The sequence below is a fragment of the Salmo salar genome, chromosome 13, assembly GCF_965601325.2.
Source record: "Salmo salar chromosome 13, fSalSal1, whole genome shotgun sequence".
In the NCBI taxonomy this organism is placed as follows: domain Eukaryota; kingdom Metazoa; phylum Chordata; class Actinopteri; order Salmoniformes; family Salmonidae; genus Salmo; species Salmo salar.
The window spans coordinates 87,728,113-87,754,496 of NC_138303.1; the positions used below are offsets into that span (position 1 = coordinate 87,728,113).

General features: G+C 40.3%; 1 protein-coding gene and 1 long non-coding RNA gene across 2 annotated transcripts; one reads left to right on the forward strand and one right to left on the reverse strand.

The window, feature by feature from the left end:
• The first annotated feature begins 1,200 nt into the window (after window positions 1-1,200).
• LOC106568052 (uncharacterized) lies at window positions 1,201-2,321 on the forward strand. Its single transcript, XR_001320221.3, has 3 exons — window positions 1,201-1,383; window positions 1,540-1,608; window positions 1,925-2,321. It is a non-coding gene; the product is annotated as an uncharacterized LOC106568052 (long non-coding RNA).
• Window positions 2,322-15,874: 13,553 nt separating this feature from the next.
• On the reverse strand, window positions 15,875-26,141 carry LOC106567786 (uncharacterized). The gene is made up of 9 exons (XM_014137517.3): window positions 25,922-26,141; window positions 24,627-24,726; window positions 23,195-23,373; window positions 22,909-22,997; window positions 22,387-22,551; window positions 22,081-22,182; window positions 21,250-21,866; window positions 19,187-19,232; window positions 15,875-18,462 (listed from the first exon to the last, which is right to left on the reverse strand). Exons 2-9 carry the CDS (start codon window positions 24,708-24,710, stop codon window positions 18,179-18,181), a joined length of 1,566 nt encoding a protein of 521 aa, XP_013992992.1. The 5' UTR covers window positions 24,711-24,726; window positions 25,922-26,141; the 3' UTR covers window positions 15,875-18,178.
• Window positions 26,142-26,384: the final 243 nt, after the last annotated feature.

Sequence of the window (26,384 nt, forward strand, 5' to 3'; positions counted from 1 at the left end):
TTCAAATTTGGTTTCTTCAGACCAGAGACAAAAATTATAGTTATTTCAATCAAATGAAAGCATACTGTACATGTTTGTTTTATTAACAAGGAATAATGAGTAGAAAGCCGAGGACACAGACTGTTTCCAAACTCATGCTATCTACAAAGAACTCGTTACAGGCCACGGTCAGCGCAGTAACCAAGATGACAAACTCCTAAAAGTCCACTAACCGGGCTGTCATGTGCCTTTTACTGAGGAGTGGCTTCCGTCTGGCCACTCTACCATAAAGGCCTGATTGGTGGAATGCTGCAAAGATGGTTGTCCTTCTGGAAGGTTCTCCCATCTCTACAGAGGAACTCTGGAGCTTTGTCAAGAGTGACCATCAACCACCCGATTGCTCAGTTTAGCCGGCCAGCCAGCTCTAGGAAGAGTCTTGGGGGTTCCAAACTTCTTCCATTTAAGAATGACAGAGGCCACTTTGTTCTTGGGGACCTTCAATGCCACAGATATATGTTGGTACCCTTCCCCAGATCTGTGCCTTGACAAAATCCTGTCTTGGAGCTCTGCGGACAATTCCTTCGACCTCATGGCTTGGTCTGGCATGCACTGTCAACTGTGGGACCTCATATAGACAGGTGTGTGCCTTTCCAAATCATGTCCAATCAATTGAATTTACCACAGGTGAACTCCAATCAAGTTGTAGAAACATCTCAAGGATGATCAATGGAAACAGAATGAACCTGAGCTCAATTTCAAGTTTCATAGTAAAGGGTACTTATCAATACTTATGTAAATAAGGTATTTCTGTTTTTTTTTTTTTTTACATTTGCAAAAGTTCTAAAATCCTGTTTTCACTTTGTCATTATGGGGTATTGTGTGTATATTGATGAGGGGGAAAAAATATTAAATCCATTTGAGAATAAGGCTGTAACGTAACAAAATGTGGAAAAAGTCAAGGGGTCTGAATACTTTCCGAATGCACTGTAAGTAATATATTGTTTGTCACAATAGCTGTGGACTATTGAACGCAAATAAGATATAATGTGCTTTTACTTTCATCAAGAGCTAATTCCTTTTCAACATTGTATTTCATGTGCATGGATCTCTGAAACTGTATTGACAAAGTGGCTCAATTTCAAACTGCCATCGGAAGCATTTCACAACCATGACATGTTGTCACTGTGGTTCCAGATATTTCCTGCTAACTAGCCTTGCAGTTGTCTTCCTCATTTTAGCTTCCTCTTTGTGATGTTAAGGCTTATTAATGATCAGGCGTGTTGTCAGATGCACAGTATCATCAGCGTCTCTGTCGCCGTTTGGTTAAAGGAGAGAACTCAACCAAGGAATCATTGGGGCACGCACTAAACATCCACCATTTCAACTAGAGGTCAAATCATTCAGGTATAACATTATATTATTTCATGGTTTCATTTCTAATTCATTCAATGTACATAACAAATCTGCACAATTTTGGAATATATTATACAGTATAATGTATTGCTTTTTCTAAATGTAATGGGCCTTTAATCATTGTTTCTATTTGACTTGGGGCGGCAGGTAGCCTAGTGGTTAGCGCGTTGGACTGGTAACCAAAAGGTTTCAGGATCGAATCTTTGAGCTGACAAGGTAAAAATCTGTCTTTCTGCCCCTGAACAAGGCAGTTAACCCACTGTTCCTAGGCTGTCATTGAAAATAAGAATTTGTTCTTAACTGACTTGCCTAGTTAAATAAATAATAATTGTGGTTTTATGAAGATATGAATGGAAGTGTTATCTACCCTAAACAAACAGTTGAAAGGGGTTGGTCCACTGGTTTCACTGAAGTACAGTTAAGTACACCAAAACAAAAAAGTACATCAACAATAACCTGGAGTTAAATGTTTGGACAGGGAATACGTTAATGTTTAAACATTACACAAATCTCCCTTCTGTTCATACTACAGGTTCATCATCTGCAACTGTGAGAGCAGGCCCCCCACTTAGTGTATTTGACAAGCTGAGTTGGACACTCAGTATGACAGGGTGTCAGTTTGTCAAATACCCCAAGTGAGGGGTCACTTGTCTGCTGAGCATCTCCCATCAGACTGACTTCAAAGAAGAACACTTCATTAACCTCCAAGTGACTTTCACTGTTAAGACTTTCTCAGAGGCAAAACATTTTGATTATGTGAAAAATATTATATTTTTCTACTACGCGTAATTATGTGCAATTGATCACGCACTGTCACAAATGTCTCATGTATTTCGTGTAAGTTTGTATGATGGAACTTAGTACACTGTGTAACAAATGTGTATCTCTGTATTAAATACTGCATTAAATAAGTACTGGGTTATACAAAATTGAGGTCCCAAGTATATTTATAGACGATGTGTAAAGATTAATAGGAATGAATAGAAATGGAATTATGATTGCATTTATATAGATAACTTTTCATCAGGTTTCTATCCACTTTATGTAGGCCTGCATTATGTGTAAGGGCGACTGACCCGCTACTACCAATGTAAAGTAATCACTGGGTGATGCACAGGGACAGTGAGTGGTGGCACATTGCTCTAGAATTCTCAGCACACATCAGTTATCACAGAGGAAATTAAAGGAGAGTTTGTGCTAATATGAAGCAGAGTCTAAACATTGCTTTCAACTAATTAAGGGAGATATAGGGACGATATATCAGTTATTTATCTTGCACTCTGTGCTTTTACAAGGCCTATTATTATGGTCAACGACCTGCCTTTGGATACTTCTATAAAATACCACCCATTATCTGTCAGTCCCACATGCTTCCTGTGCTCACAAAGCCACATGAGCTAGAATAAGAGCGGATGTCTGTGCTATCTTGTGATTAGATAGCAGTGTGTGACTCACATACTGCATAGCAATGGCGGTCAAAAAAGATGGAGTCATCACCCATCAGTGTCATGTGTCATCAGTAACACTGAATATCGTTGTAATTTACCGACATCGTACCAAAACCACACAATATGACTATACTGTATGTATTTCCACACAGTAACTTTCCCATTGTGATTTCCTCTGAGATTAGACTAATTCAACCCCGTTGGTTGGCCTTGAAGGGAGTCTTCAATCAGTCAGGTAAAGGTATACTCAGGATTGGGTAGGTTACTTTCTAAATGTAATATCTGTTATAGTTACTAGTTACCTGTCCAAAATTGTAATCAATAACGTAGCTTTTGGATTACCCAAACTCAGTAACGTAATAGCCAAGCTTCCTGCAATCCAGGACCTATATAATAGGCAGTGTCAGAGGAAAGCCCATAAAATTGTCAGAGACTCCAGTCACCCAAGTCATAGACTGTTTTCTCCTCTACCACACGGCAAGCGGTACCGGAGCACCAAGTCTAGGACCAAAAGGATCCTGAACAGCTTCTACCCCCAAGCCATAAGACTGCTGAACAATTAATTAAATGGCCACCGGACTAATACATCGACCCCCCCACACCCATTTGTGTTGTACAGTGCTGCTACTCGCTGTTTATTATCTATGCATAGTCACTTCACCCCTACCTACATGTACAAATTACCTCAACTAACCTGTACCCCCGCACACTGACTCGGTACCGGTAACCCCTGTATATAACCTTGTTATTGTGTTACTTTTTATTATTTTTTACTTTAGTTTATTTGGTAAATACTTTCTTAACTCTTCTTGAACTGCACTGTTGGTTAAGGGCTTGTAAGTAAGCATTTCACGGTAAGGGCAACACTTGTTGTATTTGGCGCATGTGACAAATAAAGTTTGATTTGATTTGATTACATTCCATTACTTTTAGATGACATGGGCTCTCAAGCCTACACAGGGCTCCCGAGTGGCACAGTGGTTTAAGGCACTTTGTGCTAGAGGCGTCACTACAGACCCTGGTTTGATTCCAGGCTGTGGCCGTGATTGGGCGGCGCACAATTGGCCCAGTGTCCAGTGTCGTTAGGGTTTGGCCGGGGTAGTCTGTCTTGAGTCAATAAGAATTTGTTCTTTATTGACTTACCTAGTTAAATAAAGGTTAAATAAAAAAGTATTAAAAAAAGAATTAAGAGGCATTAGAAGAAGACATAAATGCATGTTTTCAATTGAACAACATCTATTGCAGGATAAATCAATGTTAAAGTTTACGTAGCTGGCCATATATGGATGTTACATTTTACTTTATGGGTTGGTTATGTAGGCTTCTTCTAAACCATCGCTTTCTAATACATATAATAAGACGATTAAGTTATAAGTTATATCTTTACATTAAAAACCAAAATCTATCAGAATTCCAGTCATTCCAATTATCAGACCTCAGGATAAGATCCAGATGCAGACAGTTCGAAGTAACAAAAGTTTATTACAAAACAGGGGGCAGTCAAACGAAAGGTTGAGGGCAGGCAGAGGTCGGTAATCCAGGGCAGAGTCTGTAAGGTACAGAACGGCAGGCAGACTCAGGATCAGGGCTGGCAGGGGTCAGTAATCCAGGGCAGAGTCTGTAAGGTACAGAACGGCAGGCAGACTCAGGATCAGGGCTGGCAGGGGTCAGTAATCCAGGGCAGAGTCTGTAAGGTACAGAACGGCAGGCAGACTCAGGGTCAGGGCAGGCAGGGGTCGGTAATCCAGGGCAGAGTCTGTAAGGTACAGAACGGCAGGCAGACTCAGGGTCAGGGCAGGCAGAGGTCGGTAATCCAGGGCAGAGTCTGTAAGGTACAGAACGGCAGGCAGACTCAGGGTCAGGGCAGGCAGGGGTCAGTAATCCAGGGCAGAGTCTGTAAGGTACAGAATGGCAGGCAGAATCAGGGTCAGGGCAGGCAGGGGTCAGTAATCCAGGACAGAGTCTGTAAGGTACAGAACGGCAGGCAGACTCAGGGTCAGGGCAGGCAGGGGTCAGTAATCCAGGGCAGAGTCTGTAAGGTACAGAACGGCAGGCAGACTCAGGGTCAGGGCAGGCAGGGGTCAGTAATCCAGGGCAGTGTCACAAGGTACAGAACGGCAGACAGGCTCAGGGCAGGCAGAATGGTCAAAACCGGGAAAACTAGAAAACAGGGACTAGAGAGAAAAACAGGAGTATGGGAAAACTGCTGGTAGGCTTGATGAGACAAGGCGAACTGGCAACAGACAAACAGAAAACACGGGTATAAATGCACAGGGGATAATGGTGAAAATGGGCGACACCTGGAGAGGGGTGGATACAAGCACAAGACAGGTGAAAGAATAGAACTTCGAAATATTGAACTATATATTAACCAAATTGTTTTACATGAGCATAACCCCAAAACTAAGGACTTATTAGCCAGCCCTACTCTGTTGTTTATGTTTGTTTTGTTGTCATGGAGGACTGATTGGGCTCATTGATTCGAGTTGAAAAATAAATGCTGCGCTCATAGAATGGCATGCTTTGAGCACTACTGAAAAGTGCTATTTACATATGCTGCATTAGCTATAGGCCTATTGTTTACCTTTTTGTTGGTGACACTTTGATATCTTGATAATATGCAGCTGTTTAAAGGGAAAATCCACAGATGAAACAATAACAAAATGGGCGCCCCGCCTTTGTTTTGGTAAAAAGATGAGGGATGGGCCTGGAGAAGTGTAACCACTCTCAGATTAATAGACAGAGCTATGGATGCAAGGACTGACCATCCACGATATGGCATTATTGTTTTAACCATGTTATGAGGCTATAAAGTATTTGTTTACATTTACAATGTTTACAAACATGGAATAAAACAAGCTTATATTTTGGGTTCTCATAGAGTGTCATAGTTGAACTAAGCTCATGAGGCCTTTATAAGTTATATTATTCAAGAATCAATGGATATATATATATATATATATAATTTATAAACCTAAAAATTGACGTAGCAACTACAGATTGCCCCTTTAAATCTGTCAAGTGTGCAAGTTTGAGCATGTGTCCATTAGGCCTATGGATTTTATTTATCAGCATGAATTAGATTGAGCAATAAAAGCCCCACTTTTATTTCACTAGCTTGGATCCACACTATGCAGCTGTTGCAAGAGCGCATTCTTCACTGGCTGTCCACTGGTTTCAAAAACAATGATTGATAGGCAGCTTAAACTTCTTGAATTCAACCATTATTGGGTTCAGATACACATGTAGATTTGTGAACAGCCATCCACAACAACCACAATCCGTAAGTAACAAATAGCTAAATGATAGAGCAGCAGTAAGAATAATTCACATCAATGGGCTATGTAGATATCAATAATAAGTTATATCCGTATCGCCATAGACTACACCACTGCTGTCATCCTTACCTCCAAGCGTTAATTCAAATTGAATAATCTTTGGATCCCGACAGCAGTCGCACTTTTGGAAGACATAACTTGGACTGTAGACTACAAAAGCCTATTCCTGCTCTTTTCCAGCGATTCATCAAACCCATTTGGTTTGTCATCATAGTGGTCTCTGACTTCAGGTCAGACTCGCTCAGGCGGAACAAACTTAAATTTGCGCCATTTTTCAATACTGATTTGAATGTCATTGAGAAAACAGAGAAGTGTCAAATATTTTTTTTGAAAACATCCTTTCTGAATTTAAAAGTAATCCTCGAAGTAGTCATCTAGTTTTTCAAAATGATCTGTAATCTGATTAAAATATTTTTGCTGGTAATGTAACGGATTACAGTTATTGTTTTTGTAATCCCTTACATGTAACGGAGTAACATCCGTCACTCCCCAACCCTGGGTATACTAAAAGTAAAGTAAAAGTCTAAAAGAGAGAGAAAACATTCAGAATTTCCATACAATATTTACTGTAATAGGTATATCAAGAAGGCATAGCCACAACCTGTGCAATAGAAACAATGGAATAGTCCCAAAAGTGAAAACCCTGCTCATCTGTCACCCCAGACAGGCTCAAGCAAATACATTTGAATGGTTTATAAATATTATTTCAATCAAATGCTTCGTAAGCAACAAGTGTAGACTAACAGTGAAATGCTAACTTACGGACCCTTCCCAACAACGCAGAGAGAAAGAAATGAGCGAAATAATAGAAAAGTAATAACACGTAATAATAAATACACAATGAGTAACGATAACTTGACTATATACACGGGGTACAAGTACCGAGACGATGAGCAAGGGTACGAGGTAATTGAGTTAGATATGTACAAATAACTAGGAATAGTGTTACTAGCCAACATGATAGATAAGAAACAGTAGCAGCAGCGTATGTGATGAGTCACAAAAGTTTGTGCAAAAAGGGTCAATGCAGATAGTTAAATAGTTAAGCAAATAGCTACCTGGAATAACCATTTAGCAGTCTTATGGCTTCGGGGTATAAACTGTTCAGGGTCCTATTGGTTCCAGTGCATCGGTACCGCTTGCCGTGCGGTAGCAGAGAGAACAGTCTATGACTTGGGTTGCTGGAGTCTTTAACAACTTCCTCTGACACCACCTGGTCTAGTGTTCCTGGATGGCAGATGTACTAGGCCGTACGCACTACCCTCTGTAGCGCCTTCCGGTCGGATGCCAAGCAGTTGCCAAACCAAGCGGTGACGCAGCCAGTCATGATGCTCTCAATGGTGCAGCTGTAGAACTTTTTGAGGATCTGAGGGCACATGCCAAATCTTTTCAGCCTCCTGAGGGGGAAGGGTTGTTGTCATGCCCTCTTCACGACTGTGTTGGTTTGTGTGGACCTTGATAGATCCTTAGTGATGTGGACACCGAGGAACTTGAAGCTCTCAACTCGCTCCACTACAGCAGCTGTCGATGTGAATGGGGGCGGCCTTCCCTTTCCTGTAGTCCACGATCAGCTCTTTTGTCTTGCACATGTTGAGGGAGAGGTTGTTGTCCTGGCACAACACTGCCAGGTCTCTGACCTCGTCCCTATAGGATGTCTCATCGTCGTCAGTGATCAAGCTTACCACCGTTGTGTTGTCAGCAAAGTTAATGATAATGTTGGAGTCATGCGTGGCCATGCAATCGTGGGTGAACAGGGAGTACAGGAGGGGACTAAGCACACACCCCTGAGGGGCCCCCGTGTTGAGGGTCAGTTTGGCGAATGTGTTGTTGCCTACCCTTACCACCTGGGGGCGGCCCGTCAGGAAGTCCAGGATCCAGTTGCAGAGGGAGGTGTTCAGTCCCAGGGTCCTTATCTTAGTTATGAGCTTGGAGGCCACTATGGTGTTGAATGCTGAGCTGTAGTCAATGAACAGTATTCTCACATATGTGTTCCTCTTGTCCAGGTAAGAGAGGACAGTGTGGAGTGAAATAGAGATTGCGTTTACAATTTATGTACAGAATAACACTAAATCCTCTGAAACCAGGTTGTCTCCATTGGTGGATAGGTCGAGAGAATGGTTTATTTCATTACATGGTATCAACAGACACTAATGCTGAATTATTTGGCAAAATAATCACAAATACACAGTACACAAGATATCCATCAATACAATAATCATTATAATATCCTAATAATACATTATGTAGGGCTATATTCCCATTCTTTCATTCTAAGTTAATGGATTTTACATTATAACATATTTATATTTTATGTCCACCTATGGAAACCATTGAAGGTTCGTTGTTCAATGTAGGCCTAGCAGAATACCTTATTTCTGGTGCGAACGCAAGTCAAACAGACGACCTGAAAGAGCGCTGGATCTGTGGTTAGCTATGCTTCGAGTCAAATGATCTGACCAACCAGTTTAGACGCGGAGGAATACATGCTGCAGCACCTGTCATTTATACACACAAATGATCAAGGAATGGTGAAGCGAAGTTCCTCATTGCAAATTCGCGCGTGTTAGTTTTCAATGATGGAAAGAACAAATAGTTCCGCATACTTTTTACAAGATATTTACACACAGTCAGATCATTTATCATTTTGGAATTTTTATGTTGATGAAGGACTGTATGGCAACGGAACTAAATATGAGGCAGCGTCACAGAATTCAACAACCAAGACTTTACTCATTATAGTTTATTCAGTCATTATCATAATTTAATATTGTGGTTTGCCACGTTGTGATAAAGAACAAGAAGATGCATTCTGTCACAAGTTTGTTTATTATAAATTTTGCGGTTGCTGATTTAATGATTACTCTACTCAACACTCCTTTTACTCTGGTAAGTTACCTGAGCTAAATAGTTACCACAGATATGGTCTATACATGTTTGTGACTATGTCATACGCTCGTTGTTTTCAAATGTATCATTTTAAATAATGACTATATTTTGCAGAATAGGCTTCTTATAAAGACATTTTTTTTTACATTTTAGTCATTTAGCAGAAGCTCTTATCCAGAGCGACTTACAGTAGTGAATGCATACATTTCATACATTTTTTTTTTTGTACTGGCCCCCCGTGGGAATCGAACCCACAACCCTGGCGTTACACACACCATGCTGGCGTTGCAAACACCATGCTCTACCAGCTGAGCCACAGGGAATGCTACTTACTAAGGTTAGTAGCCTAAAACTCAACTTGTTAAAATGTTTGTTGACGCTGGAGAATTTACTCACAAATGTAGCATAATGTTTTCTCTCATGGAAAGATAAAAAATAATTTGCTCTATTGTTTACATTTTTATGGGTGGACCACTCTTTGGGGGTAGGCTGTGGTGTAATTACAGATCATGTTTTTTTTACACCAGTAAGCCAGTGACTCAGCCCCCGTAATAGGGGTAGAGGCAGAGAATCCCAGTGGAAAGAGGGGAAACCGGCCAGGCAGAGACAGCAAGGGCGGATCGTTGCTCCAGCCTTTCCGTTCACCTTCACACCCCTGGGCCAGACTACACTTAATCATAGGACCTACTGAAGAGATGAGTCTTCAGTAAAGACTTAAAGGTTGAGACTGAGTCTGCATCTCTCACATGGGTAGGCAGACTATTCCATAAAAATGGAGCTCTATAGGAGAAAGCCCTGCCTCCAGCTGTTTGCTTAGAAATTCTAGGAACAATTAGGAGGCCCGCGTCTTGTGACCGTAGCGTACATGTAGGTATGTACGGCAGGACCAAATCGGAAAGATAGGTAGGAGCAAGCCCATGTAATGCTTTGTAGGTTAGCAGTAAAACCTTGAAATCAGCCCTTGCCTTAACAGGAAGCCAGTGTAGGGAGGCTAGCACTGGAGTAATATGATCACATTTTTTGGTTCAAGTCAGGATTCTAGCAACCGTATTTAGCACTAACTGAAGTTTATTTAGTGCTTTATCCGGGTAGCCGGAAAGTAGAGCATTGCAGTAGTCCAACCTAGAAGTAACAAAGGCATGGATTAATTTTTCTGCGTCATTTTTGGACAGAAAGTTTCTGATTTTTGCAATGTTACGTAGATGGAAAAAAGCTGTCCTTGAAACAGTCTTGATATGTTCTTCAAAAGAGAGATCAGGGTCCAGAGTAACGCCAAGGTCCTTCACAGTTTAATTTGAGACGACTGTACAACCATCCAGATTAATTGTCAGATTCAACAGAAGATCTCTTTGTTTCTTGGGACCTAGAACAAGCATCTCTGTTTTATCCGAGTTTAAAAGTAGAAAGTTTGCAGCCATCCACTTCCTTATGTCTGAGACACAGGCTTCTAGCGAGGGCAATTTTGGGGCTTCACCATGTTTCATTGAAATGTACAGCTGTGTGTCATCCGCATAGCAGTGAAATTTAACATTATGTTTTCGAATGACATCCCCAAGAGGTAAAATATATAGTGAAAACAATAGTGGTCCTAAAACGGAACCTTGAGGAACACCGGAATTTACAGTTGATTTGTCAGAGGACAAACCATTTACAGAGACAAACTGATATCTTTCCGACAGATAAGACCTAAACCAGGCCAGAACTTCTCCATGTAGACCAATTTGGGTTTCCAATCTCTCCAAAAGAATGTGGTGATCAATGGTATCAAAAGCAGCACTAAGATCTAGGAGCACAAGGACAGATGCAGAGCCTCGGTCTGACGTCATTAAAAGGTAATTTACCACCTTCACAAGTGTAGTCTCAGTGCTATGATGGGGTCTAAAACCAGACTGAAGCGTTTCGTATACATTGTTCGTCTTCAGGAAGGCAGTGAGTTGATGCGCAACAGCTTTTTCTAAAATTATTGAGAGGAATGGAAGATTCGATATAGGCCGATAGTTTTTTATAATTTCTGGGTCAAGATTTGGCTTTTTCAAGAGAGGCTTTATTACTGCCACTTTCAGTGAGTTTGGTACACATCCGGTGGATAGAGAGCCGTTTATTATGTTCAACATAGGAGGGCCAAGCACAGGAAGCAGCTCTTTCAGTAGTTTAGTTGGAATAGGGTCCAGTATGCAGCTTGAAGGTTTAGAGGCCATGATTATTTTCATCATTGTGTCAAGAGATATATTACTAAAACACTTTAGTGTCTCCCTTGATCCTAGGTCCTGGCAGGGTTGTGCAGACTCAGGACAACGGAGCTTTGGAGGAATACGCAGATTTAAAGAGGAGTCCATAATTTGCTTTCTGATGATCATGATCTTTTCCTCAAAGAAGTTCATGAATTCATTACTGCTGAAGTGAGGGCCATCCTCTCTTGGGGAATGCTGCTTTTTAGTTAACTTTGCGACACTATCAAAAAGAAATTTCGGATTGTTCTTATTTTCCTCAATTAAGTTGGAAAAATAGGCTGATCGAGCAGCAGTGAGGGCTCTTCGATACTGCACGATACTGTCTTTCCAAGCTAGTCAGAAGACTTCCAGTTTGGTGTGGCGCCATTTCCGTTCCAATTTTCTGGAAGCTTGCTTCAGAGCTCGTGTATTTTCTGTATACCAGGGAGCTAGTTTCTTATGACAAATGTTTTTCGTTTTTAGGGGTGCAACTGCATCTAGTGTATTGCGCAAGGTTAAATTGAGTTCTTCGGTTAGGTGGTTAACTGATTTTTGTCCTCTGACGTCCTTGGGTAGGCAGAGGGAGTCTGGAAGGGCATCAAGGAATCTTTGGGTTGTCTGAGAATTTATAGCATGACTTTTAATGCTTCTTGGTTGGGGTCTGAGCAGATTATTTGTTGCGATTGCGAACGTAATAAAATGGTGGTCCGATAGTCCAGGATTATGAGGAAAAACATTAAGATCCACAACATTTATTCGATGGGACAAAACTAGGTCCAGAATATGACTGTGGCAGTGAGTAGGTCCAGAGACATGTTGGACGAAACCCACTGAGTCGATGATGGCTCCGAAAGCCTTTTGGAGGGGGTCTGCGGACTTTTCCATGTGAATATTAAAGTCACCAAAAATTTGAATATTATCTGCGATGACTACAAGGTCCGATAGGAATTCAGGGAACTCAGTGAGGAACGCTGCATATGGCCCAGGAGGCCTGTAAACAGTAGCTATAAAAAGTGATTGAGTAGGCTGCATAGATTTCATGACTAGAAGCTCAAAAGACGAAAACGGTGTTGTTGTTTTTTTGTTGTTAAATTTAAATTTGCTATCGTAAATGTTAGCAACACCTCCGCCTTTGCGGGATGCGCGGGGGATATGGTCACTAGTGTAACCAGGGGGTGAGGCCTCATTTAACACAGTAAATTCATCAGGCTTAAGCCATGTTTCAGTCAGGCCAATCACATCAAGATTATGATCAGTGATTAGTTCATTGACTATAACTGCCTTTGAAGTGAGGGATCTAACATTAAGTAGTCCTATTTTGAGATGTGAGGTATCACAATCTCTTTCAATAATGGCAGGGATGGAGGAGGTCTTTATAGTAGTGAGATTGCTAAGGCGAACACAGCCATCTTTAATTTTGCCCAACCTTGGTCAAGGCACAGACACGGTCTCGGGAGGGGCAGAAAACAGTTTTCAACCAGCGATTGAGTTGTGAGACTGCTGTAGAGTTCATCACTCCCCCTAACTGGGAGGGGGCCAGAGACAATTAATTGATGCCGACACATCTTTCTAGCTGATTTACACGCTGAAGCTATGTTGCGCTTGGTGACCTCTGACTGTTTCATCCTAACATCGTTGGTGCCGACGTGGATAACAATATCTCTATACTCTATACACTCGCCAGTGGATACTGTAATGGTAAATAAAACTAATGTGATTTTGCATGTTATGTGTTTTTTCAAAACATGATAGCCTACGGATACAGAATTCAAGTAAAAAAATATTTGTTTCAGTGTCTATTCTTCTTTTATAGTATAATGTTTGTAAATGTGTAACTGTGCACAGAGTAAACTCGAAACATTCACTATCATGCATTAGTTCACGCTATTGCATAGGGCTATTCAATTATGTCCCTCAAGAGATGTACAGTAGTACTGCTGTTTTTCTTTCCTCCCTGGTAGTTAGTTGATCAGTGTATGTCATTGGCCTAAACTTGACTCACAATTTATTCTCAGGGCTGATTCATTCAGTCCCTGATCAGATGGAGGAAGTAAAATCACCAGTTCTGTGTGTGGCCCTCAAGGATTTTTCCTGGCCCTGCCATAGCATTATGCAATTAGTCAGATCCTATGAGCCAAGATTAAGCAAGTGTGAATACTTACTGGTGGGAGGGTGGGATCTTTTTTATGTGTAGGCTATGTCATTGAGGTTCATAATTAAATAGCTATTTACATAATTTTCCATTCACCACATACGTAGTAGATGGTATCAGACCAAGTTCACTTAATTGAATGATATGTGCTTTTCACTGAATTACCTTTAAAGGAGTACCCATAATGTCATGTCATTACACTTGAAATAATTCAAATAATCTGAGTTGAACTATCTACTAATATAATTGCTTTCCCATAAATGTTTTATTTTTCTTATAATTGCTTAATTCAATATTTTCATGAATTTATATAATTAGATAGATAGATGATCATTAAAAATCCCAAAGTTATTGAATGGCTTGGATTGACCAATCAGCATGCCTGATAGAAAAATGTACTTTTCTCACCAGACACCATCTGCTGGTTGAATCATAGACAATCATCATGTATAAAATTGGTTGAATACACACTGTGAAATAATGTCAGGGCCAGGGGAATCAGATGTGCTTATGTGTGAGTGTTTCATTTGGATTTAAACTAAATGTATTTGTATTTGAGTGTTTACCAGCATTTGTAACTTGAGTCTGATCATTATCTGTACAAAACAGATAATCTGATAATACTTGTGGAATCTAAAAATACTTGCTTGTTTTCCAGTTTCTTGAAATACTTTGCAAATAAGTATTTCTATGTGAAAACTGAAATGGTTTATTAATTCCTTTTACAATTTAGCAGATGTTCTTATCCAGAGCAATTTACAGTAGTGAGTGTTGCAAGTGCCATGTGTTGCAAGTGCCATGCTCTACCAACTGAGCTACATCATCACATCATCACAAACCACTTGATGTCTCAATGTAATCAATTACTGTATTGTGCATTGTTTTTCTTCATGGTGATGGAAAGTCTACAGGTACAAACCTAGATGACCAGCCTATGTACAATACAGTAATGAACATTTACATTAAGTGGTTTGTAAGGATGGTAAATAAATACTGCACAGAAAGTGGTTGTTTTCAATGTTATTTGATCTAGAAAAATAAAGCAAGGTATGACATCAATCCATGCTTTGGTTTAGTTTCCCTGGCACTGTTTCCACATACTAACGTTCTAGCATTTGTGGCACAAATCCCATTCAAGTCATGGGACCGATATCTACATTTTTCAAGTATTATGTCAAAATCATTCAAAACTATCTAAAATGTATTATGAAGCTCAACAAAGTCACTTATAGATGATTTGAACATGATGCGGGAAAAATGCTAATATCGGTCCGATGACAGAAAAATGCTAATATCGGTCCAATGCATGGATTGCTGTCATACCTTGTCAATAGACTGCTGGTTAGGAAACCAATATGTCATTTTGTTATTTTGGTGAACTATACCTTTAATGCCAACAAGCCAGAGACCTGGCCGTGTGGTGCCAGGATAAAAACCTCTCCCTCAATGTGATCAAGACAAAGGAGATGATTGTGGACTACAGGAAAAGGAGGACTGAGCACACCCCCATTCTCATCGACGGGGCTGTAGTGGAGCAGGTTGAGAGCTTCAAGTTCCTTGGTGTCCACATCACCAACAAACTATCATGGTCCAAACACACCAAGACAGTCATGAAGAGGGCACGACAAAGCCTATTCCCCCTCAGGAGACTGAAAAGATTTGGCGTACGACCCAGTACATCACTGGGGCCCAGCTTCCTGCAATCCAGGACCTTTATACCAGGCGGTGTCAGAGGAAGGCCCTAAAGATTGTCAAAAACTCCAGCCACCCTAGTCAAAGACTGTTCTCTCTGCTACTGCACGGCAAGCGGTACTGGAGTGCCAAATCTAGGTTCAAAAGGCTTAACAGCTTTTACCCGCAAGCCATGACACTCCTGAACAGCTAATCAAATGGCTACCCAGACTCTTTGCATTCCCCCCCTTTTACGCTGCTGCTACTCTCTGTTTATTATCTATGCAGTCACTTTAACTCTACCTACATGTACATATTACCTCAATTACCTTGACTAACCGGTGCCCCCACACATTGACTCTGTACCGGTACCCCTGTATATAGACTCGCTACTGTTATTTTACTGCTGCACTTTAATTATTTGTTGCTTGTACTTTTTAAATTGTTTTATCTATTTTTTACTTAACACTTATTTTTCTTAAAACTGCATTGTTGGTTAAGGGCTTGTAAGTAAGCATTTCACTGTAAATACCTGTTTTATTTGGCGCATGTGAATACAACAATTTTGGACCTAGACTTGGCACAGCCTATAAGACAATATTTCATCGCAGTAGAACATCATCCTACTCATGCCACCTGGTGTATAATATTGTGAACTACCTCACATTTGAATTTCCACTATATTTTCATAATATTATGGATTAAAGTGCCAGAATTATATTATTATTTTCAATAGATCACCAACTAGAAATGTCATATCACAAAATAAGACACACATTTTCTTTTACATATAGCATGTTTGTCAATCTCAAATTAGATGGTCTTTCTGGGAAGTCAGCTTTGTAACAGTTTACAGTTTTACCACATAAAAAACAACACCATAAGGTATAAGCAAATGATATTGGTATGGTTGTAAACAATACATTATGATTTTGGTTGCTAATACAAATTGGTTGTCTCATTGATGTCACTGAAATCATGATATCTACTGTAATACACATAGAGAACATCAGAGGGCTCCATCAGCTTGTTCATGACTGTAAAACAGTAAAATAGCTTTATTTGACCATACAATATAAAAGTAATAATATCCAGTCTCCTATAGATGTACAATTATTGTACTTTTTCTATTTTTGACTGTGGATTGTGATGTCTTCGTGTACATTTATTGTTATTCTATGCTGTACTTGTTTGGAAAAGTAAATGAACAATGCTGAGAAAAACTCAAGTTTCATTTCTTAACAAAATAATTTGTGTTGTTACACAATGTGAAAGCCTTGCTAAAAGGTAGCTTAGTAGAAATGTCAGTAGTGTGGCATTAGTTCTGCAAATCTTAATTTTACGTCTGCTTTTCAATTATGTACTGCAGAAATACAGCAACTGGCCATGTTTTCTGTTCAAATCTGTCTATGACTATATACTTCTTTATTACGTAATGTTTATGACAAATTACATCACAACACAATTACCATGAATAGGAATGTAATTTTTGTTTTGTTTACAAAAGTCCAAAACATGTATAAAAAGTAATACTAATACAAAATTCAGTACAGCCATTAACATAGTTTGTACAGTATGCATTTAAAAGAATGTATCTTCTGACAAACCTTTTAGATATGAATGCATCATTTTCATGGATAGCATTTGATGCATGACAAAATATCTGAAACATAGAGTAAATTATGTCACATTAACATACATTACATGTGAAACCAGGTAAAAAATAACATTTGATCTATTCCGAATAAAAAATATAGCTGACCAGGCTTGATGACAGAAAGGACTCAAGATTAATAGGATAAAAAAAATCAAGCACCCTATCATGTAGGAACTATCTTCCTTTATGTGGAATCAGTGAAAGCATTACCATGTTTATCTCTCAATACCACAAGGACATCCATGATAGCGATGACAAGTTTCAAGTTGATAGGCCACTATGTAGTGGATTTACAGTGGTTTAAATGGACACGTAAAATCAGATTTTTGATTTGTCAATAACTCAGCCATCTTTCGACCAATACGTTAGCTGAAACTAAGTTAAGGCATGCACCATGGGCCTACATTCCAAAGTTGGTGTCATTTGGTCCAATGGTTCATGAGATTTAGATTTCAAATATGAATCTACTGGTATAGTGTGGACATCTTTGAATGTACCAACATTATTTTCTCAAATAATTATTTTCTCAAATGCTTTATGGACTACTGTCCAAAGACAAAATTTGGAGTGAATCTGACTTTTAGTCGATGAGAAGATTTAAAACAATTATTTTTAGTATTAGCGTTATATAGTGAAAAAAGGGAATTGTTAATAGTGTCCATATTTTTAAGATATCAATTCCAAGTGTAGCATGGCTCATCGTGGTAATGTATTTGATTATTCTAAAAAGTTTCAAGTTGATAGGCCATTTTGGGGTGGATTTACAAAGGATTTAAATGGACACGTAAAATCGGTTTTCCTGATTTATCAATAACTCAGCCATCTCTTAACCAATCGCTTAGCTTTTCTCAAACTAAGTTATGAAATGTACCATGCGCCTACATACCGAATTTCATGAGAAGAAGTTACCTATGGTTCATGAGAAATTTTTCAAAGGTTTTCCAAAATGTCCAAGATGGAGGAAAATCTGTCCCGACAGACCTTATGGGTACTTGAGGCAAATTTGTTCAGTATGGGGAACAACACCTAGATACAACGTTTCAAGTCTCTAGGTCAAATGAGGCGGCGGATATGAGGGTTTAAGTGAGACTGCTTATAACAGTGCCACATATAGGTCAATCAGTGCCATTATATTTGACCAAGTTATTCAGGTCTCTAGTTTCTGTGTGTAAAATTTGAAAAAAGTTTCCAATGTGTTATTTGACCATGTCAAGGAAAACAAATAATCTAATACTAACAATAGGTTTTACAGCTTTGCTGTGAACCCCTAAATGTTTACACATCCACATATGAGTTTGAGCAGTTATGTTGTTCCAGGTAGGTTCTAGTTCAGTAGTACGCATACTGATCATATTATAACCTGTTGATGTCAGCCTTCTAGGTTGTGTTGGCAGAAGTGTTGTTAGCATCAACAGTTAGCATGTTCATCCTGTGGCATAGCGCTGCAGGGCATATTCACATAGCAGGAGCAGGGTGTCAGGCCTTTGCAGGAGATAGAAGGTGTGGAGCAGTTCAGGTACCGTCAGCAGAGTGCAGGAGGAAAGGTACCGAAAGACCTGATCAAACCCGCGCAGGTCTTTCAGCAACTCGTGAGATATGCCCATCTTCAGCGCCACCTGCTGGTAGTTCTGTACTCCTGGGAACGTTGGGTCCAGCTTCAGAGCCAGAGAATCCACCAAGGCCTGCGGCAGCCTGCCTAGACGGACACCTGGAAGTAGAAGATTCACAGGCCAATGGGGAAATGAGCGCAGATCCCCCTGACCACCTACCACAAGTGGTTAACTATTCAGCTATTACTGGATGTTACTGTTTCTACATTCAACATTTGAGAATGTCTCGTGGACAGTGACAGTGTGCAAATAACGGTATCCTCTGCAGACCACACACCAGGTCAGTTGGTGTGTTGCTTCACCAGGAAGCCTACAGGTAGCAAATTCTAGCAATTGTATCATGCTGTCATCATTACTACCTCAGGACTAGCCCATGCTGTAAAGGGAAAACATTTATCCTCTTCTTGAATATTTAGCCAGTGGTGCCAAGTATGCAGCTAAGTCTCTTGGCACAACGATTGTCTGTTTCTCCATGTGGCCTGTAGAACAGTAAGACATTGTATATTTGACTATTCCTCTTGGCCAAGATAAAGACATGTTTTAAAACCATCAAGACACAATGAAAAACAACTTTAAAAACTACTGGTATAAACTGCTGGATTAACTTTGAAATCCAGAACCATCAAGCACAAGATTTGAATCTGTGAATACGTAGCTCAACTAAATCCCTAGCCACAACAGCAACAGAACTTCACCTCATCAGTCACATATACTGTGTATTGTGGTTTCTTTGAGATTTGCAATGTTTCATTTTGTTTCTGTTGAATGTGCTCCAGCATTAAAATAAGCTTTAGATATCAAGTAAACTGAAGAATAACCCACCTTGCATGATTCGGATACACTTCTTCAGCAGGCTCACGGTTTCCATCTACAAATATAAATATTAATGAATGAATACTTTTTTTGCTTCGTCCAGGAAAACATTCTCTACTAAATGAGTGAATCTGTAAACTTAATTTGTCACAGCTACAGTGAGGGAAAAAAGTATTTGATCCCCTGCTGATTTTGTACGTTTGCCCACTGACAAAGAAAGGATCAGTCTATCATTTTAATGGTAGGTTTATGTGAACAGTGAGAGACAGAATAACAACAAAAATATCCAGAAAAACGCATGTCAGAAATGTTATAAATTGATTTGCATTTTAATGAGGGAAATAAGTATTTCACCCCCTCTCAATCAGAAAGATTTCTGGCTCCCAGGTGTCTTTTATACAGGTAACGAGCTGAGATTAGGAGCACACTCTTAAAGGGAGTGCTCCAAACCGCAGCTTGTTACCTGTAAAAAAGACACCTGTCCACAGAAGCAATCAATCAATCAGACTACAAACTCTCCACCATGGCCAAGACCAAAGAGCTCTCCAAGGATGTCAGGGACAAGATTGTAGACCTACACACGGCTGGAATGGGCTACAAGACCATCGCCAAGCAGCTTGGTGAGAAGGTGACAACATTTGGTGCAATTATTCGCAAATGGAAGAAACACAAAAGAACTGTCAATATCCCTCGGCCTGGGGCTCCATGCAAGATCTCACCTCGTGGAGTTGCAATGATCATGAGAACGGTGAGGAATCAGCCCAGAACTACACGGGAGGATCTTGTCAATGATCTCAAGGCAGCTGGGACCATAGTCACCAAGAAAACAATTGGTAACACACTACGCCGTGAAGGACTGAAATCCTGCAGCGCCCGCAAGGTCCCCCTGCTCAAGAATACATATACATGCCCGTCTGAAGTTTGCCAATGAACATCTGAATGACTCAGAGGACAACTGGTGAAAGTGTTGTGGTCAGATGAGACCAAAATGGAGCTCTTTGACATCAACTCAACTCGCCGTGTTTGGAGGAGGAGGAATGCTGCCTATGACCCCAAGAACACCATCTCCACCGTCAAACATGGAGGTGGAAACATTATGCTTTGGGGGTGTTTTTCTGCTAAGGAGACAGGACAACTTCACCGCATCAAAGGGACGATGGACGGGGCCATGTACCGTCAAATCTTGGGTGAGAACCTCCTTCCCTCAGCCAGGGCATTGAAAATGGGTCGTGGATGGGTATTCCAGCATGACAATGACCCAAAACACACGGCCAAGGCAACAAAGGAGTGGCTCAAGAAGAAGCACATTAAGGTCCTGGAGTGGCCTAGCCAGTCTCCAGACCTTAATCCCATAGAAAATCTGTGGAGGGAGCTGAAGGTGCGAGTTGCCAAACGTCAGCCTCGAAACCTTAATGACTTGGACAAGATCTGCAAAGAGGAGTGGGACAAAAGCCCTCCTGAGATGTGTGTAAACCTGGTGGCCAACTACAAGAAACGTCTGACCTCTGTGATCGCCAACAAGGGTTTTGCCACCAAGTACGAAGTCATGTTTTGCAGAGGGGTCAAATACTTATTTCCCTCATTAAAATGCAAATCATTTTATAAAAATTTTTCTGGATTTTTTAGTTGTTATTCTGTCTCTCACTGTTCAAATAAACCTACTATTAAAATTATAGACTGATCATTTCTTTGTAAGTGGGCAAACGTACAAAATCAGCAGGGGATCAAATACTTTTCCCCCCCACTGTAGCTAATGATGTCTTAAATGACAAGTGGGAAACATGAAACAAATTATCTATGGGCTTCCAGTCTCTTGCCTATAATGGGAGGGTATCACAACTTATGAGATCAGCCAGTGTGTGTGTGTGTGTGTGTGTGTGTGTCTTTACATTGCATCCCATGGCCACAACTTAAGAGTGAAATGAAGGGTGCCATTTGCTTGAAAAAAATTCTGTGTAAGCATAAAATACAGCTACATCTAGTGACTGCTCACTCAAACTCACTACTGTTGAGTAAATGGTCATCTGTGTGAGAACAGGTGAAACAACTCTGTCTTTCCTAAAGGTAATTACCGCATTACTGCCTCCCAGACTTCTGTTGCAGGGTTGTTGACGGCTGCTCCAACAGCTGTCAGTTTGCTCCTCTGGGCAGTCAGATGGACTCCTCCTCAGTTGTCTTCCTCCTAACCTGTCTCCGGATGAGCCGTCCCTAATCTCAGATATTTCAGTAATCCCCAGGCTCACAGAGCTACAGTCTGGGTCTGTAGTACTGTCGAGGTCCAGTGTTGAGACTGCAGTGCTGTGGAAGTCTAGCTCAGTGCACTCCACTGGGACATGCTGATGGAGAGGGCTCTCCTGCAGCTCAGAGGCACAGTATCCCTCACTGCTCTGCAGGAACAGGGACCCTGCGACATACTCCCCACTGTCTATTGGACCCACAGGGATCTCCATTGTGAGTGGGACGTCCCCACTGACTGAGGGCGGCTCAGAGGATATCTGACAGACAAACCCAGATGAGCAGTTACTGCAGGTGGAGTTCTGCACCAGCGGCTGGGTCACCAGGAGGTATCTGTGGTCCTGAGTTTTAAGGTCAGGGCTTAGTACAATGGACCCCAGAGGGACAATTATGTCCACTTTGGACTGCAGTCTGGCCAATGTTTCTGCAGTGGTGGTAGAGTTATCACATGCACCTGTAGGAAGACAGGTCATCAGAGGGTTACATTAGTACCCTAACAAACCCCTTATGAACCATGCGTTCACAAATTGACTAGAATATGAGTCAATTCGGGGACGTTTAAGGCCCTTATTCATCATGTGTGATGTCTGTTTTAGTGAGACATCAATGGACTACTAATAATGTGCTGGTCAATAAAGCGTGGTGGGTGGTTTTACTCTGATAATTACCTGAGTCTTGGCCTTCCTGCTCCAGGTTCAGTGTGACCCTGTTCACTGGGTATGCTGCACACTCCATGTCATTCTGACTTGTGCTTTGAGGAGCCAGGCATCCTTTCAGAGAGAGAAGATAATTAATGAGCTAGAGGAGGCACAGTTTGAGGAGGATTACTTGTACCCTGCGTGTTACTATAAAAGTGATTTCAACAAACACACTGACAGAATCCACATTATTACAGTTTCATCAGTGGTTGTGTGAAAATCTCATGCAACAAAAACTTCATTAAAGGAGAGATTTGCATGTGGATAATGAGATACCTTTAAATATTTTCTTTAGTAAGGTATGTCTGAAGTATATAAACAAGGCAGCAGCTAGGATGATTGCCATGGTAACCAGGGCTACAGAAATTGTGGCGTTAACAGCAGCATTATGGGCTGGGCCTTCTGGGCTCCAGACCTTTTCCACATCAACTTCTCTGCTTCCTGCAAAACAAAAGGATTCAGGTTGGTGCTGAGCAAACGGCTGAGCAAATGCTTAAACACACAACATTTATTTGATGTTTTAAATTTCTGACTTTGATCCTTTGGCAAATACAATTATTATAACACTATTCTATTAATAAAGAACAGTGTTATAATTCTTAAATATCTCATAACCCAAACAATTCATTCTCTACGTCAACAATTGCACACAGAAAATTAAGCTAATAAAAACATGGGTAATTAAGTTTCCAGCACATGGAGGTAATTTTCTAATATAACAGTAGGCTACACAATTGACATCAATAATGAAGTTGTTTTCCTTTCTCAGAGTCCCGTCCAAGCTTTACTGAGACTTACGGCTGCACTGCTGCTCAGTAGTGGAGGAGGGACCACATGGCATGCACTCCAAGTCCTGCAAGCCATCTATCCGTGTCTTACTGTAAAAGCTGAAATCAGATAAAAGTAGAGCAGGAAAAAAAGTCTGAAATAGTTATATTTCAAGTAAACGAGCTAATAAAACTAAGTCCACATGTTCTGTTCTGGATGAAGAGCTTTTATGACTTAAAAGCACAGATATGGCTTAACTATAAAGATGTGTAGATACTATATGTAAGAATGCGATGAGATAATGTACAGTACAAACCCTGGTAAACACTCCCCACAGACTGCATTGCTTTTAGAGGTGCACAGTGACTTCTGGTGCCTGTTTATGCGTTTACATGACTGGCAGAATCTGCAGAAGTGGTAACCCCGACCCTCTTTATAAGTCTTGACATTACAGGGGATGCAATAAGCCGACCGTCCACTTCCATAACCACAGTCCTGCCGGGAAATAAGAATCAAAATATACAGTGCAGACCTGTTTACAGCTAAGGATTTCACTGAAGTGAATTTCTTAAGCAGACGGTTGCAAAACAGAAATAGAAGTGAATATGATGATTAGAGGTCTAGATTACAAAACACATGACTGTTCCCCCTTCCAATGAGCACTGGGGTTATTTTAGGTCATGGGTAAACCCAAATGTGAAGATCCTTAGCATGCCTGCCAAGTGGACTTGTGTGGATTTGGAACAAAGTTCTCTGCCAGTGGAATTATGTTAGAGTGAGATCACCACAGACAGTAAAACCAAACTTTTTGTGGTTTCATAAAAATGTAGGATGTTCATTTGAGCCAGTTTGCTACAGCAACAGGAAAAGTGAATTATTATGTGGATAACTAATGGACATTTCTGTAGGGGTTGAGAGGCTATATTTTTCTAAAGGAAATATCAAGGCCGACATTTCTCAATGGAAATTACACATTTCAGAAACTTTTTTAAACCTAAAATACACTACACGTTTTACATTTCCTGTATTGCAGGAAAGTTATCCTGCAAATTAAGGATACAATTAAGATCCTACACCTGTTGTAATGACAAATCCTGGTTCTGCAGTAAAAGGTGTGAACATTTGAACCTTAAAACATTTAAAGGAAATTGGGATCCTAAACGTTAAGAGAAATCCCTAACCGAGTTATCGTAAGCACCAGAGCTAATAAGTCTCCTCCGTTCCTAGAAGAATCTAATCTTGACACTCAGAAATGGGGAAATGGGAGTCGACACCGGGAGTTGACGTGCAAGGAGTCGATGAATCAATTATTTTGGAGTCAGTTGGAAAAATGGCAGAGAAAGGCAAGCGACAACTGTGAAATCCTGTCTGGCAATACATTGAGAACTTCGATGAGAAGTTAATGCAAGGTGGAATTGAGTTACAGTAATGGTAGTACAGGTGTAATGCTTAATCATTTGAAAGGGACGCACCGTGTGACCCAAACATGAGACCCAAACCGTTGCAGGCAGCAGCACAGCTGCATTCTGAATTCACGTGGAATTTTTCTTATTTTTCTTTTTCTTATTATTAACTCAAAACCCATAATAAAATGTCCGTTAAAACGTTAAGAAATGTTTTCCATTCGTCACACGTCTACTGCTCAGCTGAGTTGATAGGCTACTAGACATGGCCTATCTGTCTATAGGCCTATCTGTTTGTTGTGAAAACAAAACAAAAATATTCCTCTATAATGTAATAACACCCACCTCTGACAGCTCTTGTCCTGGTCCACATTGCAGACATGGGTGGCAGTTCCCATTCAAGTAGTACTGGGTTTCAGAACAATCCATGACAGCAATGTAACTCCTAGAAAAATTAAATATGTATGATAGTTTATAGCTCAGTAGTTAGCTCCTTTTTTATCTTTATAATTAACACAGAGTAAAATGGAAACAAAATGCATAGAGATTGCTGTATCTTAGCCACTGCACTGAATATTGCATTTTTTAATTTTATTTATTGAACCTTTATTTAACTAGTCAGTTAAGAACAAATTATAATTTACAATGACGGCCTACAAAAATGCAAAACGCCTCCTGCAGGGATGGGGACTGGGATTAAAAATAAAAATAAACAAAACGCACATCACGACAAGAGAGACAACACAACACTACTTAAAGAGAGACCTAAGACAACAACATAGCATGGCAGCAACACATGACAACACAGCATGGTAGCAGCACAACATGGTAGCAACACAAAACAGGGTACAAACATTGGGCACAAACATCACAAAGGGCAAGAAGGTACAGACAATACATCACGCAAAGCAGCCACAACTGTCTGTCCATGATTGAGTCTTTGAATGAAGAGATTGAGATAAAACTGTCCAGTTTGAATGTTTGTTGCAGCTCGTTCCAGTCGCCAGTTGCAGCGAACTGAAAAGACGAGCGACCCAGAGATGTGTGTGCTTTGTGGACCTTTAACAGAATGTGACTGGCAGAACGGGTGGTGTATGTGGAGGATGTGGGCTGCAGTAGATATCTAAGATAAGGAGGAGTATTGAATACATTGAATGAAATGTATTGCTTGTGTGCATGTTGAACAACGTTCAATATCCCATCACTTGATGTCACTGAAGTACACTAAAAATGCAGACAACAAAACACAAACAAGAGGATATAGAATTACAGGAAAAGAATGTCTAAAGCTGAAATCAGCTAGGCTCCATCCATCATCTCTATGTGTTGTGTTGAGGGGTGAAAAGCAAGATAACACTATTGAGAAAGAATACACGCAGAGGTTTTAGCATACTGTATCCTCTACTTTAAATTACAACCCTGCTATACTAATATTGATTGGTGAGATTACTTAACAGTTTTATGAAATGCCATAAAGCAAAACCACTAAGGTTGAACAACAGCTCATTGGCAACTGGAAAGATCATTCATTACCAGCGGTGCGTATCTGATACAGCCATCAGTTAGGCTACAAGCTAATAATTTACACCTCCCACCCTTAGTATCACAAGACATTTAAATATATATCACTGTCACATTACCTTGATCCATACGGTTTACGAAGATACTTAAACACACTTTTTTAAATCGTTTTCACGATCCTATACTTTAGCACGCTATCGATAGGCAGTGCCACTTCATCCAATTTGGACATGCCCTGACATGCCTTACAGACTTGCACGTCGGGCGGCCAAAACCATCATCATTGCGCACTAATTAGGAAACTTCTGTAGTTCTGCGTAAAATTATCTATAGGGAATATGCAGCCGTATCTTTGTTAGAGCAGTGCTGGAATATTGGCTAATTACAGAGAATAAACACACGGTAGAAGACTGCCTGTGTAATAGTAGGGCTACTCTATGTGCAATGTAGTAGACCTATAATAGCATGTGTACAGTATGTAATAGATAAGGACTGTGTAGGCTAATAGTATGTCTCTGTGTAATTTAAATGATCAAAAATAATATTAATTAAATACAATTGTTTTTGTGACAACAATTAAAA